Source organism: Globicephala melas, chromosome 1 (genome assembly GCF_963455315.2).
Source record: "Globicephala melas chromosome 1, mGloMel1.2, whole genome shotgun sequence".
NCBI classification, from domain to species: Eukaryota; Metazoa; Chordata; class Mammalia; order Artiodactyla; family Delphinidae; genus Globicephala; species Globicephala melas.
The window spans coordinates 45,524,023-45,541,246 of record NC_083314.1 but is presented as its reverse complement, the minus strand read 5'-3'; the positions used below and the strand labels follow the sequence as shown (position 1 = coordinate 45,541,246).

General features: G+C 40.8%; 1 protein-coding gene across 1 annotated transcript in view; it reads right to left on the bottom strand.

Moving 5' to 3' along the window:
- The window catches only part of NIBAN1 (niban apoptosis regulator 1), a 161,734-nt gene that overhangs the window by 24,177 nt on the left and 120,333 nt on the right, over nt 1-17,224 (bottom strand). The window contains exons 6-8 of the mRNA XM_030873055.3: nt 6,651-6,766; nt 533-637; nt 71-233 (exon numbers count right to left, since the gene is read on the bottom strand). Coding sequence (XP_030728915.1) covers nt 71-233; nt 533-637; nt 6,651-6,766 — 384 coding nt within the window. The remainder of the gene's footprint in view (nt 1-70; nt 234-532; nt 638-6,650; nt 6,767-17,224) is intronic.

Here is a 17,224-nt window from a genome sequence, read left to right as displayed (position 1 = left end):
CTCACTATGTGATGGAGCCTTAGATACACAGCTTATCTAGTTTGTAGGAGCATGGATTATCTCCACTGACCTTTGATCTTTCCAATTAAGAAGTTCTTTGAGTTCACAATCTGATCCATGTCTGAACGGATGGTGCCTTCCAGGCCTTTTGTCAGAGCCCTGCATTCCTCCTTCAGTGCACTTAACCCTTCTGAAACTTGATGCCGAACCAGGTTGTAGGCCTCTTCGAGGAGCTGCAACAGAGAACAACACAGAAATTGGGGCTCTGTCGTGCGTCAGCACCTGAGGGAGTCAAGTAGAGGCGGGTGGGTTAATCGCAGACAATCGCAACATAAACAAAACTGCACACACATTCTAATTTGTCTTTCAAAGTTTGAGTCTGTTTGGGTTAGTCCTCGTGTAAGTGAGACTGAGCAGACTGGGCAGTTCTCCACCCAGGGAAGGAATTACGTATTTAAAAAAAAACTAAAAAGAGAAGGGAAAGGCATGTTCATTTTGAGTAGCACAGCTGCAGGGCAAAATCATCGCTTACACCGAACCAGGCCCTCTTTCTGTCGTTCTTCTTCCCCTTCATTTTAGGCAGGATGTCTGTCTGAAGGGTTGGCATGAGCTCCTCCATCACCAGGTTACTCAGGATCTGTCAAGAGGAGGAGAGCCTCAGAGCTGGTTTAGTCGGTGACGCCTAAATCTCAGCATCAGGCTAACTGAAGGTGTCATGACCGGCCAACCCCGTCCTGGCTACATAAGATTGTCCTGCGCTACGTGAAATCTGTTAGGTTAATAGTTTAACTCTGGGTCTGAGGCCACAGAAATCTCTAGGAAGACAATCCTAGATGGTAAACGTTCTTAAATATCTGCAAGGAACAGTCACGCCTGTTGACATTTTCCCATTGGAAAGGACAAATTCCTCAATTCAAACTTCTACTAGTCAAACTAGAAGAATCTAGCCCGTTTAGGATAAGAGGGGGAACTTCCATTATAGATAAGGGTATCCTTAGCAAAATTGTGAAGGGGGTCAGGCTTGGTTTTGGTGGCTTGAGTTCTTGTCTGTATCCCCTGAGACCGTCGTTTCCCCTGGAGCTTTCTTGGGATCTAAGTGTCTTCATGCTCTTTGTCTCTACTGCACCCTGAATCCCACCTCCATCTTCTTTAAAGTTTAGAAAAAGAAGGGGATAACAAATACTTTGGAACAACTGGACATTGGTGGGATGAGTAGAATATGGGCGAGGCTTGTCTACAGTTTTCAGGGTGTTTTTAAAAAAATATTGCTCCCAAGTCTTTCCTAAAATGCTGAGGTGAAGCAGCATTTTTGAGGAGTTTAAGAGGAACTTGACATGTGCAAACTCCATAGAAATCAGCAAGTCCAAACATTAGGTTCAAGTACATCATCAATAATTCATGAACCTCATCTTGCCCAGTGGAGCAAATTCTTGTTTGGAACACATCTGCCCAAGAGTGATGGAAGTGTTGGCATGGGGAGAGTGAGCTGAGAGAGTAAGGACACTGAAGCCAGAACTTCAAATCAATGGGAAATATTGTCTTAGTTTAAAAGTATTAAATTCAAGAATCATAATAATTGTCCAAATTTATTCTTTTGCAGAGATTGGCTTGAATCTGATCATGAGTGTGAAAGGGATTTGAAAGATGAAAATGTTATACCGTCCAAAGAAAAAGAACATTCCATCTGGGTGGGCTTATAGTTTTCTTTTAGTCTTTCCCATACAATGCTCCAAGAAATTTGGTTCTATTTTATAACTTAAGGGATTGGAAAGGAAATATGTCTGGAAAAAAAAGGAGGGGGATGGGAGTGCGTTGAAAGCAGGGGGAGGGGGTTGGTGATGAGGGAATAGCTCTGGGGCAGGCAGAGGCCAACTCTGTCTCATCCCAACAGCTCTTCTTCCTGTAAACTTCAGCCCCACCACATCCTGACCTTGTGAGGATCCTCACCTGCCCAGGATCTGCTCTGAGATTCCTTACCTTGGTCAGCCCTCCATGAGCAGGGTCCAAAACCCTGGGGCTATCGGAAAGAAAGTAGCTAATCTCGTAAAACCAATCATACTAATGAAGGAGTTTCCCCAATCTTCCCTCTTCAGAATAGAATCCACTGAGTTTTACCATAAGGAACCTAAAGATATCTCTCGTGCTTTAAAAAGGGGGGTGGGGGGTGGGGGGTGTAAATTTAATTGCTGGGATTTAACTGGGAGATTTTAAAATTCCACCACACATGTACGAAACCAAACCCGGCATTAGGTTGATCGAAACCAAGAAACGCAGGCCCGCTCCCTGAAGGCCATACCACCTGTTACCTTCCAGATGCTGCAGCTGCGAGGAAGGTGTGAGGCCCAGAGAGACTGCCCTCCTTCCTGAGGCTGGCCCCATGGTCTGATCAGGCTGTTGGCCTTGTGCCCTTTGTGTTACTCAGCAACCATGGGTGAAAGAATCCATTTAAATGGGTCACATTCAAGGTCATTAGACAAAAGACAACCTGTGGACAAGGCCTAAAAAAATGTGGATAGTCTTCTGGTCTTGAAACCACCCTGATCTGTGGGAATTTTGAACTGTTCTCTTGGCCCATCTGGTTAATTTAAAGGCAAATAATAAGTATACCACATAGTTTGTGCTTACATTTTACAAAATGCTTTCCCTCATGACTTCATTTGATACATTTTTTATTAAGCAGAAAATATATTGATGCTTTTACTGGTGTACAAATATTTTCACCTTAATAGTCTGTCAGGCAAGTTATTCTAAGATATTTGCTTTGCCTAGACACTTGCCTAAAATAACCATCACCACGAGGGCATGCCATACTAGCTGTGTGAGTCATTACTATGAAGATAATACTGTAACAATGCTGAAAATCTTCTGAATACAGTCCACTAGGATAGAAGGGGTTAGGACAATGTTATGATTAAGTTCTTAGCAGACATGAAAAAAATGCAAATAAATTCAGTGCTTTAAACAAAAGATGTCATATTCTCAAACTCAGTTATGCTATGCCCTTTTCTTTAACTACTTGGTAGCTTCTTTGGGGCGCTGACCTCTTTTTTCTGTGGGTCGTAGGACAGACACCTTTTCAGCTCCATGTGCGAGTGGTTACAGTGAAGCTTACCCTCACCAGGCCCCACACAGTAAAGTCTTGAAAGTTATTTCCTTTTACCAGCTTCTTAAAGGATCGCCTGACATGGCTCAAAATGCGTATCTGTCACAGACTGGCTTTGTGACTCGGGCCAACTTCTCCGGATGTTCTTTCTCTCGCCTGGAGGGTACCGGACAAATCATCCTGAAATGCCTTTCCAGTGCTCACACCTGATGAGTCTGTGATTTCACCAAAGAAACTTAGATTCCTGGGGGAGCAACACTTCATATTGGGTCACTTGATAACTCCAGATTTTACTGATTTCTTCTCTGGTTTTTGTTTTGTTTTGTTTTCCCCTTTAAGGTATTTTTTTTATACAGCAAAATTAACACCTTCCTGTGACTGCTTTGTGCTAATGCTTTATGATGTCCATATATGAACAGACCCACATATGTACCCGCACACACTGCTAAGGCTGCCTTGTTCTCTGGATGTTTCTAGGTATGTCTTGCCTCACCACGATGGCAAGGGATGAGTCATTTCATTCTTTTACACTTTAGAGCAATTCACACCTATCAGCCCAAACTAAAGAGCAGAAAGTCAACAAAAGAAAACAAACTCAATACTTAACTCCCAGAAAGGACTTAGTACCTGCTTTCAATGCAATCGTGAAGGAATGTGAGCTGATGTGAGATTTCAAATGAAAGAAAAAATCAAGTACTCTGGCTAAACTCAAGGAGCTAAATAACTGTTTAACTTGGTATAGTCCCATGGTTGATGTTGATCTTTCACTGAACCAGAAGCCATCATTTGCTTTGCCATTTATCCACTTAGCATGTGACCAAAACAATCAGCTCCACAAGGCAAGGATCATGCTGCCTTGTCCATCTCTGGTTCAAGAGCACCCAGCATAGTGCCTGGAATATAGCAGCTCAATAAATAATTGTTGAATGAATAAAACTGAGCAAGTCACTTAATCGCTCTATTCTTCCCTCAGTTTTCTCATTTACAAAATGGAAATAATAACTGCTCTACATATCTCATGAGATTGATAAAATGAACAGAGTTAGGATTTGAACATAAAAAGTACCATACAATGGCATTTTAATACTGGTATATCTATTAAATATGCATGTTTATATAACAGGCCAATCAATGGCAAGTGGTTCAGCCTCCCCTATGCTTTCGTTTTTCTTTTTGGCATAAGTATGGCTAGTCATTAATCCTCTCAGATGTATAAATGGATGTGCTTCCTCCAAATATCAGAAACCAAGAATTGATTAAAGTTCTTGAGTAAGTCTCAGGATGGGAAATAAATGAGTTTAGAATCCACCAAAAAAAAAAAAAAGAAAAAGAAAATAAACAAACGGGACCTAATGAAACTTAAAAGCTTTTGCACAGCAAAGGAAACCATAAACAAGACCAAAAGACAACCCTCAGAATGGGAGAAAATATTTGCAGACAAAGCAACTGACAAAGGATTAATCTCCAAAATTTACAAGCAGCTCATGCAGTTCAGTATCAAAAAAACAAACAACCCAATCCAAAAATGGGCAGAAGACTTAAATAGACATTTCTCCAAAGAAGACATACAGATTGCCAACAAACACATGAAAGGATGCTCAACATCACTAATCATTAGAGAAATGCAAATCAAAACAATGAGGTATCATCTCACACCGATCAGAATGGCCATGATCAAAATATCTACAAATAAATGCTGGAGAGTGTGTGGAGAAAAGGGAATCCTCTTGCACTGCTGGTGGGAAATGTAAATTGATACAGCCACTATGGAGAACAGTATGGAGGTTCCTTAAAAAACTAAAAATAGAACTACCATACCACCCAGCAATCCCACTACTGGGCATATACCCTGAGAAAACCATAATTCAAAAAGAGTCACGTACCACAATGTTCATTGCAGCTCTATTTACAATAGCCAGGACATGGAAGCAACCTAAGTGTCCATTGACAGATGAATGGATAAAGAAGGTGTGGCACATATATACAATGGAATATTACTCAGCCATAAAAAGAAATGGAATTGAGTTATTTGCAGTGAGGTGGATGGACCTAGAGTCTGTCATACAGAGTCAAGTAAGTCAGAAAGAGAAAAACAAATACCGTATGCTAACACATATATATGGAATCTAAAAAAAAAAAAAGGTTCTGAAGAACCTAGAGGCAGGATGGGAATAAAGACGCAGACCTACTAGAGAATGGACTTGAGGACATGGGGAGGGGGAAGGGTAAGCTGGGACGAAGTGAGAGAGTGGTATGGACATATATACACTACCAAACGTAAAGTAGGTAGCTAGTGGGAAGCAGCCGCATAGCACAGGGAGATCAGCTCGGTGCTTTGTGACCACCTAGAGGGGTGGGATAGGGAGGGTGGGAGGGAGACGCAAGAGGGAGGAGATATGGGGACATATGTATATGTATAACTGATTCACTTTGTTATAAAGTAGAAACTAAGACACCATTGTAGAGCAGTTATACTCCAATAAAGATGTTAAAAAAAGAAAAAGGAAGAAGAAGGGGGAGAAGGAGGAGGAGAAGATTCTGAGTCATATGGTAAAACAGTAAAGAACAGCCCACTACCATGAGAAAATGATTTTGGCTTTAGATGTTTAATGACCATACAAAGGCAAGACACCATCTGGCATCTTCCAAATATTGTTCCCTAATAACAAATTTCACACTTGCTATTCTGGGATATGAGGGGAAATTAAAGAATAGCATTCTTGGACCCTGTATGCCTTTAATTAAATAATGCCCATACCCAGCCTCCTCTTCCTGGCTGAATCAGCTGTGTGATTGGTGTCCTTATGGAGGATGAGGTCACATCATGAAATACAGTCTCCTTGGAGATTGTAACAAAGTGCCTGGTACCAAACCAACCGAGACACTTAGCCTATGACTGACATTTAATCAGAGTCTTGGGAAATTATACTGGACCACAGGGAATAGAGTACCAGAAAAGGTAAATGAAACATATAGAAAACTACCTAATGCTTTCAAAATTTGTTTCCTTTAATTATTTCCTTTAGAAATCATTCCATAGATAAAGACAGCTATTGGCCAAATACTTTTCCAACAACATCTCATTTAATTCTCACAACCCTGCAACACAAACACTGTCATTCCTATTTTTTTCAGAGGAGTAACCTGAGACTAAAAGCGGTTAAATAAGGTTGGCAGGCTTTAACCCAAGTCTTCTGACCTAAAGCCCCACCACACACCTTGCACTATGCCACACTGCTCACATTTGCTTCTAGTCTGGAAGCATGAGGTCATTTGAGAGAATATGCATTTTCCAGAAAGAAACTGGAAGTAGCTCTTCCATTGCAGTTGCAGTATTTTGGGCTGCCCTATTTAGTGTCTGGTCTGGAGGTCTTTAGAGAAGGTGTCCAATAGTTTGCTGACCAAACGCTTCTAGACAATGAGAGAAATGGCCTTTGGAACCACATCCTCCATGCTTGCAACTTTTTAAATTTGCTTATTTATTATGACCCTGACCTCCTACCACTCAGATGGAGAATAGGATCCAAAAGTCTGAGCCCCATGTTACCTGGACTTCATCTCCAGTGATCATTTCCCACGAGCCATAGTGTCCCTTCTCCTGTCGGAAGAATTGCACAGCTTCTAAAAAGGCTTGGACTTCAAATGTCGTCTGCTTCATGTAATCTAAAAGAAAGAGGCAAGGGCATTTAGCAAACAAAACCACTTTATTTTACATTTTTCCATGGTTCAGAGACCCAGCATTACCTGAATATTACAAGGGATAGAATTATGAGACACAAAAAAGTTAAGCAAGTACTGAATTCCAAATTCATTTGCAGGTGTATATCACATGACTTGCTCACTCTACCAGCTGATTAATTCTATCAGTTACTAGACATGCTGGTTATGACCAGAGCAAATCTATCCCCCTTTATCTCTCTTGTATTTCCCTCAGACACCCAGGCACTTAGTGGCTTTATGCCACCAACTATAACACCTCAGTAAGGCAGACTATTCCTCAAAGTGCCTCATGTACCCAAGGTATCCCCTCCCAGTTTCCCAAATAAAATTCCAATTTCTCTGTGACCTGATATCAACTTTCTGTCAAAAGGACATCAATATAATAGGCTGATTTATACAAATGAAGGATAATAATTGCTAACACATATAGCAAGATACTGTTCTTCTAAGCATGTTACATACTTCATTGAAACCTCACAGAAACGTCTGAGGTGAGTATTATCATCTCCAGCTTGTAGATGAGGAGACTATAGCACAGGAAGCACAGAAAGGTGAATTAATTGCCAAAGGTCATATACCAATAAGGGTATGAACTCAGATAGTTTGACCCAAGAGCCTGCTTCTAAGCACTACACTATACTACCTCACATACTGGTTTTTTGATTTGCCTTTCCAAACATATTGGATTTTAAAAGGTGTTGTATCTGAGAGGTAATATCCTACCACGAAGGAATGGATACCTAATGGTATAGGATTTTTTTTTTTTTTTTTGCAGTACGTGGGCCTCTCACTGTCGTGGCCCCTCCCGTTGTGGAGCACAGGCTCCGGACGCGCAGGCTCAGCGGCCATGGCTCATGGGCCCAGCCGCTCCGCGGCATGTGGGATCTTCCTGGACCAGGGAAAGAACCCACGTCCCTTGCATCGGCAGGCAGACTCTCAACCACTGTGCCACCAGGGAAGCCCGGTATAGGATTTTGAAGTGTGCTAAATGGCCTTCCTGGAATTCCACAAATCATACCGTGCATGCAAATATCTTCATTTCTGCAATGGACTGAATGCTTGTGTCTCCTAAAATTCATATGTTGAAACCCTAATCCCCAATGTAATGATATTTGGAGATGGAGGCTTTGGGAGGTAATTAGGTCATGAAGGTACAGCCCTCACGTTGGACTTAAGCCCTTATAAGAAAAGGCTCGCTCTCTTGCTCTCTCTCTCTCCTCTCTCTCTGTCTCTGTCCAGACACTGGATCTGACACTGCCTTGATCTTGGACTTCCAAGACTATGGTATTTTTGTTAGAGCAGCCCAAACTGACCAAGAGAATTTTCATCACATAAAACTAGCTCATGGAGGATACAGTGATAACCGAATTATAGAAATATTAGCAGGAAAGTGAATTTTAGAAATAATCTAATCTAACAATAAAGAAATCAAATCTTAGAAAATGGAAATAAAGTAGGCAAAGTGAAATGACTGAAAGGGTCAAGTCTCCTGCCTCCTGCTTCTCCCCCAGTAGGACACAAAGTTCTCTTGCTAATAGCATATGATCTGTATTAATAGGGCAATATTAGATAGGTCAGTTGAAGGCAGCTGATTCACTGGTGGGGGGGACCTTCAGAGCTTTAAGCCAGTGGGATTGCTCAGTCAAGGACTCAATGGTTGATTCGGGGACTGAGCAGAACTAAAAGAGGATCAATCTGCTCTAAAAGGGGACAATCAATTCATGGATTGTAGATGACTCTTTTGAGATTGGCTTACTAGGTCATAAACCTCAGGAACTTGGAAAAGAGAAAATACAAGGAATAGCCTCTATATGAGTACAAGCAGGGCTTCCCTGGTGGCGCAGTGGTTGAGAGTCCGCCTGCTGATGCAGGGGACACGGGTTCGTGCCCCAGTCCGGGAAGATCCCACATGCTGCGGAGCGGCTGGGCCCGTGAGCAGTGGCCGCTGGGCCTGCGCGTCTGGAGCCTGTGCTCCGCAACGGGAGAGGCCACAACAGTGAGAGGCCGCGGCAGTGAGAGGCCTGTGTACCACAAAAAAAAAAAAAAAAAAAAACTAAATCAGAAAAAGGGCATGTCCCAAGAATCAGGTTTTCAAATTGAAGTGTTTTCTTCCTTGCCATTTATTTATTTATTTATTTGGTTTGGCAATTGATTTAGTGTTTAATCTTAGAGGTTTGGAAAACACAAGTTAAGGTCTTGGTATAAAATTGACAACAAGGGGGCTGTGATATGGGGCTCAGTACACTGGGAGGAACTATACCAATTGAGATGGAAACTGTAATTACTACATTGAGATTCAAAACTGACTCATGTGCTCTTATTTTTAACAGCTGTTTTCATTTCCAGCCTAAGGAAACAAAGAGATGGAAGAAAATGTGGTACTTAGATGGAGTGAGTATTGCCAGACCCATAAGCCTGGGAATGAGGTTTAAGTTCTTCAAGTCCTTACAAGAAGCATCAATTTACTTCTTTCTCCCCTAGCTGACCTCAGTAACCGGAGGAGGTATCTGAAATCATGGCCATACCATCTATATCTATATACATATATATGTAAAGAAAACTATGACACTCCCCCTGATGGCTGCTTTTTCAAAGACCTTTGGAGAAAATAACTGAAGAAATGAGATTTGGAGGCAATGATGTGGGAGCCAGAGAGAAGTCAAGGAAGAAGTCGAAGAGCTAGAACGCAGCAGTGGTGCAGGATGAGGCATGTTAATATAGGCAGAGAAGAAAAGTATTAGCAATCAAATGGACCACAAAGGAAATTATAGTCTTTGAACAGCAGTAATGAAGTTTAAAAAAATAAGGGCATGAATCTCCATTCTGGACTCTACCATTAAGCCAGACTTACACTGGATTTTAACTACTCTTTTTCCTTATGGTAAAAAGGACCTAATCACTGATTTCATCATTAGATTTTTAGATTATAAACGGATTAAAGTAATTTATATAAAACTTTTAGAACACTATCTGTCACGTAATAAGTTGCTTTCTGGATATTGGTTCTCATGATTATAAACAAAGTCCAATAGAAACTGCCAGATCATTAAGGAAATAAAGACAAAGGTTTGCTTTGTAAAGGACAGAACTACAATGCAATGCTCATATGATCTTCACTTCTTCTAAGCTGTTTGCCAAGGCATTGCTGAACTCAGCCAGAATGTACAGGTGTTTGAAAGAAACCAGATTTTCAGTTATTTAATCTACTTCCTGCCACAGATCCCATGGGAACAAATTCTGGGCTCATAATCACCCATGCTCCTGCCAACAAGAACTTGAGAGTTAGTTCCATGGCCCCCAGAATCAACAATGGGTTTTGGTCTTTCGGCCCTCTCCTGCAAGCTGACTTAGAAAAATGGCAGGCATCAGCTCAGACTCTACTTTTCCAACGTGCTGTAGTCATGAGGATGCTCAAGGAGACAGACGTGCTGGGGAGAACTCAGGCATCATTAAATCCAGCTCCTTCAATTTACGGATGAGGAAACTGGAAGAAGAAATGGTTAATTTCTTAGCTGAAGGTCACACAGCTGGTCAGAATCAGAGCCAAGAGTTGAAAAAGTGGCTCTGGCATGTCATAAGCAGCCTTGGCATTCATGCTTACTTAAATCATAGACTACGAGAGTTAGAACTGATCTCAAAGGTCACCCACCCCAAGCTCTTTTCAATGCTGGGAGACTTCAGAATCCCTGAGACACTCGTCCAGGCTTAGCTTGAATATTTCCAGTGACAGGAGGCTCACAATTTAATGAAATAGTCTTTTTTGTCACTGAACTGCTGTAATTATTCGAAAAATTTTCCTTCTGTTGAGCCAAAATCTGTTTCCATGAACTCTCATTAATCCTGCTTCTGCCTTTCAGAGCAAAATAGACAAGTTTACTCTTCTTCCATATGGTAACTAAAAGATAGCTGAGTCTCCTTATCTTCCTGCAATCATTCTTTAAACAATATAGTTTGGGGATTTTTAAAAACTTGGCCCTCCTCTTTCCTTCCTTCCCTTAGTGACCAATTTGAATCTGTCAATATCTTTCTTAAATTTGGACCTAGACTGAATACAACACAAAGAGTATTGTCTAACTGGTGCAAATATTGTAAAATGGAAAGATTACTTTCCTTTTTCTGGTCCCTAACCTCTTTTTTAATCAACCATAGCAAGCTGTTGGCTCATACATTTCCTGTAGTCCAATAAAATCCCTACAACTTTTTCATAAAAAACCCTTGTCAATCTAAGCCTTTTCTAACCTATACTTCTGCTTTTGATTTTGAAGTGCAGGCTTTAACATTACCCCTGTTAAAGTACAACTTACCGTGATCAGTTCAGTGCCCTAGAGCCTGCCAAAATCATTAAAAAATTGTAATTCTGTCCCCAGACTCCCTTTTTTACCTCGGTATCATACGAAAATTTGGTGGGCTTAACCTTCTGTGTTTCTATCCAACTCACTGACAAAAACATTCATCAGATCAAAGGTGAGGACAGAGCCCTGGGAAACTCTAAACATTTTAGGAGACATGTGGGAGACACATCTTGGCCATTCACTCAACAATCACATCCTCGGGACCAAGACATGTCTATTTTCCTTAGTCCCTCCCTAGTTCTCATCTGTGCAGCTGCATGGAAAACTCATATTTGGGAGACATGATTAAGGACTTTTGCAAGGGAAAGAGAGCTTCTCTAGGCCCCTTGGGGACAATTATTCAGGGGGCCAGCCAGAGAGAAATCGTTTTTGTTTTTTTTCCACTTATACGGATTTACTGCATGTCTGAGTCAACTGAAACGCCAAAGCTCCAAGGCCTATGTAGTCATCCTGGATTTTAACTCTGGCTGCTGTGTCGGGACTCCCTGACTCGGGCTGGGTTTGGAAGCTGCCTTGTTATTTTATTTTATTGGTAAACGGTGCCAAGCCATGTTAGCTGATCTGCCTGGTGATTTGTGAAAGTTATGTAACAGCATTACTCACTACACTGCTATGGGGTTCATCTCACTAATGTATGCTTCCAAACTGTCTTCAGCTTCAGGTCATATGTCGTCTTTTTTTTTAGGAGACCTGCAGCAAGGCTGTTTGTCCTAGTTTCTCTTCCAGAGCACAGAAGCAGCCCTGGGGAAAGTAACCAACACTTACTGAATACTATCATGGAGTATGAACCATAAGAGTTGTTTACACACACTATCTCATATAATCCTTCCAATAATCCCATTAGGTAGGAATTCATATTCCCACTTTAAGGCTGACAAAGAAACTGAGTTTCAGAAAGGTTAACTAATCCATTTAAGCTAGTATATGGACAAGCAAGGCCTATTTGCTTCCAATGTCCTGTTATGACACTCTATGGTTTTATCTTTTTAACTTTTTATTTTGAGATAATCGTAGATTCACATTTTTATAAGAAATAATACAGAGATATCCAATATATCCTCACCCAGTTTTCCCTAATGGAAATATCTTGCAAAAGCTATAGTACAATATCACAAGCAGGAAATTGACACTGATTCATTCTAGCCACCTTATTCAGATTTCATCAGTTTTACATGCACAGGTGTGGTGTGTGTGTGTGTGTGTGTGTGTGTGTGTGTGTTGTGGTTTAACTTTAAAATTATTTTATTTTTTTATATCTTTATTGGAATATAACTGCTTTACAATGTGGTGTTAGTTTCTGCTGTACAACAAAGTGAATCAGCTATAGGTATACATATATCCCCATATCCTTCCCTCTTGAGCCTCCCTCCCACCCTCCCTATCCCACCCCTCTAGGTCGTCACAAAGCACCGAGTTGATCTCCCTGTGCTATGCAGTAGCTTCCCACTAGCCATCCATTTTATAAAGTTATTTTAAATTTTATTTCCTTCTCAAAGTTTAGAATCATATAATTCTAGAATTTGACTATATCACAGGGATCATTTAGTCCAAACCACTCATTTAATTAGTGAGCAGATTGAGGGCAAGATAGAATGTGATATGCATTATTAAAAACAAAACAAAAGAAAAAACCCTCTCATTGGAATTAAAAATGAATGATGTCTGTTCTAATGAAATGGTAATAAAAGTTTTTATTTTTATTAAAAAACTTATTTATTCATGACCAACTTAAGCCAATATTTATTACCAAATTGTAAATAATAACTCTTATGAGAACTAGCCCCAGGTTTACTTAGAAGTCCCTGAATAGTATTCTGTAAACTGCCAGACGAAAATATTCATCTACTGGCCAAACCATGTCTGTGTTAGTGAGCACAGACCTACCAGGAAGAGAAGAGGAATAAGCCAAGAAAGAATGTACACCTCCTGAAGATCCAGGGACCCCAGAATGAATTATAATGGTGTTACTCTAGTTGAACATACAAAGATACGAGAACTCACTCTGAGGATATAAAAGACTTCTTAAATAAATGGAAAAAAGGTGTTTCTATTGTTTTGATAGAATGTTTTAACCACGCAGAAAAACTGTATGCCTCATATAGCTAAAAGTGGTATATCTCATGAATTTTTGACTTGTCAATAAATATTAAAAGGCTGTTTGTTAACACAGAAAATGAAGTGGGAATTACTAAAACAAGTGAAGACAAACTAACCTCATTTCCTTTAAATAAATTACATTGGTAGGGCTTCCCTGGTGGCGCAGTGGTTGGGAGTCCGCCTGCCGACGCAGGGGACATGGGTTCGTGCCCCGGTCCGGGAAGATCCCACATGCCGCGGAGCGGCTGGGCCCGTGAGCCATGGCCGCTGAGCCTGCGCGTGGGAGCCTGTGCTCCGCAATGGGAGAGGCCACAGCAGTGAGAGGCCCGCATACCACAAAACAAAACAAAACAAACAAACAAACAAAAAACGAATTACATTGGTAGAATAGCTGCCATTGACTTTGGAGACATCCTGTATCTAGATTTTAGCAAGACAAATATTAGAGTTGTGCATAATTTTGACTGACACACTGAAGAAATTTAGGTTAGTTGATAATGCAAACGAACATAATGAAGTAGGTAAACAGCCTAAATGATGGGTGCTGGTTAAAGGGCTGATGTTACTGACATCTTAGAGGAAAACATTTTCAATTACTTGGAAAAGGTAATATATAGACAGACAGACAGATAGAGATAGATAGGTAACCAGGGTTTCACTTAACTGTGAGCTCAGTACAAGTCAGTGGTGTGATACAGTCGTACATAAAGCAGGTGAGGTTGGACCACAGGAATGTGGAATATACCAAAGACAATGACATTTATAGATAGATCCTGAGATAGACCACTCTGAGCTTATCATTATATACTTCCAGCTCATGCTGAGCAACAGAATATTTTACAAAAAGTTTAAAAACAAAGAAAAAAAGGTGGAGTATTCTGAAGAAGACCAAGTAAATGAGGAATCTCACAGCCTTGGAAAGAAAAAACCTAGAGGGAAGAATTCTTTATCTGTGTGAAGATCTGCAATGTAAAAGAGGACTGGATTTGTTCCTTGTAGATTCCAGATACTAGAGTCAGGATAGCATGGTCCGAAGTAGAGTGTGGCAGATTTTGACTCAATATTTTCACTCAAAATTTCTAACATTTAGATTTATCTTAGAGTGAAATAGGCTCCAATAAGTTGTCAAAAGTTCCCCTGCAAGAGGAAGTGCTCCATCAGGGCTGAGTTACCTTGTAGAAGGTGTACGGACTTGCTTAAATCTCTCTATTATACACTATCATGACATTGTGTACCTCCTCACCATAGTACTTAGAACAATTATAATTTCATAGTTGTTAGTATAATCATTTTAATATGCCTTTTCCCTAGACTGTAAGCTCTAGGAAGACAGGAGACTGCTGTTCGCATTCATCACTGCATCCTCAATCCCTGGTCTAGTGTCTGGCACATAAGATAGAAAGAGAAAGAGGGAAAAGAAATGAGGGAAGGAAGGAGGAAAGAAAGAGAGGAAGGGAGAAAGGGAGGAAGGGAGGGATTCAAATACTAGAGAGAGGGCTGGATTAAATCTCCTTATAAATTTCCTTCTAAACTGAGATTAACAAAACCCAGGCATGGCGAATGAATCACATTCTCTTCATGAGTCTTTTCCCTACTGTTGTAAAGAATTTCTGAAGGAAATGGATGTCCTCATCCCAATGCTTCTCAGACTTTGGCGAGCATCAGAATCCCCTGCAGGGCTTGCTGAAGCAGACTGTTGGGCCCCACCCCAGCGTCTCTGATTCAGCAGGTCTGAACTAGGGCCCAAGAATGTGCATTTCTAACAAGCTCTCCAAGTGATTCTGCTGCAGGTGGTTTACAGGCCAGATTTTGAGAAAACAAATTACAGAGAAGAAAGAGATACAGTAGAAGACCGTGGCTCTTCAATGCTTAGGGTCTTAATGAGGGCTTTCCCTCATTATCAGGTTAAGAAATGTCTCCTCTGCCAACTGCTCACCTATTTAACACAAATGAACCCTTCTACTTACTCAAAGTGATGTATAAAAATAGTACTATGACGAAGATTTATCAGCAGTATGTGGATAAGGAGCCACTTTAGGCAGGTTCAAAAGGACATCATCTCATGCAACTAGAACTCTACCCGTGGAAGGGAACTCCCACTCACTTCAGAGTCAATCATTGTCTGGACATAAATCCTCAGATGCAACCCTAGTTAAACCTCATTTTCCCTTTTTTGGTACTCAGTGGATATGTGGACTATATTTTCTGTGGCAGCCTTCTTTTCTTCAGCATATATTATCTCACTTTCTTTATCTTAATTTTTTTCAAAGTCTCAAAGAGATAGAAATGACCTATGCTCTCATCTCTTCCAAAGGTAAGGATGGTGTAATCGAACTCCTGGTAAGGAAGGAGGAAATAGTTTATTCTTTCCAAATATCGTGAAGATACTCTGTGCCCTGAAGCTAGGTTCATTGAATATGTCTTCCGTGGCCCTGAAAGAATTTGTCTATCACCCTATGTATCTAAGACACCTGGGCAGAGTCAGGCCAAGAGAACAATGACACAATCAGTCATTTCCTATCTGCCCAGGACAAACATATATGGCTTTACATGGGTGAGATTTATATTCTAAGACAGTGAGTGCAGAACTGTTTCCCAATCCTCTAATAACTATTTGTGGAGATGATGCTGAAATGCCTCAGGAGGAAAAAGTAATTACACCCAAAAACCTAAGCAAAACAAATGAAGACTATCTAATTTACTCTTTAAAATGTGAATTTTTAAAGAGTTCCCTATGTCATGTTTATAGGCCGTTGTGGCAGTGCCCACAGTCGGGTAATCTTTCAGCTCAGACCATGGAAACTGGGTCAGGTGCCTCCCACTGAAATTGTGGGGAGTTGTGTGGCTTACTCCCTGCAGGCAAAAACTTAACCACACAACCTGGACACAATTTAAAGCAAGCCTGAGTGTTCAAATGCATAGGGAAGATGCTCCTCTAGCCACAGACTTTTCTTCCATTTTTGATGACACTGTCTCTTATTCCTGGAAATAACTGTTTACACATGGGTCTTGGTATAATTTGTCACTGCAGAACACAAAAATATTAGGGAAATTCTTCCTGGCTGATTCTCTGGATGACCTTAATATTGTGAGTTCAGAACACCTTGCCTAGTCTGTGGAAGCATGCTTCCACAAGTAAAGGAAGAGGTTTACATTAGGGAACAAGTCACTGGTGCTAACTGGCATCACTTCACCATATCCTAGCCTGACACACCCACAGAGTGTCCTGCTGTCTGATGATGTATCTGGGGATTTCTCACTCATCATCATCATTTATCATCACCAGTGATTAATAATAGCATTCACCTTGCACTTGTCAGAAGATTTTACAGTTTACATCTCATTTGATTCTCACAGCAATCTCATGATACAGGTAAGCCAGATGTAATCATTCCCAGGTAGAAAATGGAAAGAAGTGAAAATCAAAGAAGTTTAAGTCATTCCCCAAGGTCAGATGAATACATAACTCCTTTTATCAGGTCATCAAATGAAAGTTAAAATAATCGGCAGAAAGAAAATTTCTACTCCCATACAGACTCAATATCAAAAAGGACCTAACCTTACTTAAAACTTCTAACTACAACAGAAGTTGTAACTACTTTTATCTAGGATAAAATATCTTAGTTTCCTATATTATTTATAACAGTTTTCCAAAGACCTAAAAAATTAAGTTGACCCATGCTCCATTCCCTTCCTAAGTAGGTACGGCAGCCACAGACTCCTGGAACCCATTATCCTGCCCTGATTAAGAAAGTGATGAGCCTAGTTAATCCACGGCCTCCTCCTTAGGTTTGGGGGGTCACTATATAGTTTAGTCCTCAGATTCTTAGGGACCAGATCACTTTATAAAAACTAGGAACTTCATGGGCTTCCCTGGTGGCGCAGTGGTTGAGAGTCCGCCTGCCGATGCAGGGGACACGGGTTTGTGCCCCGGTCCGGGAAGATCCCACAG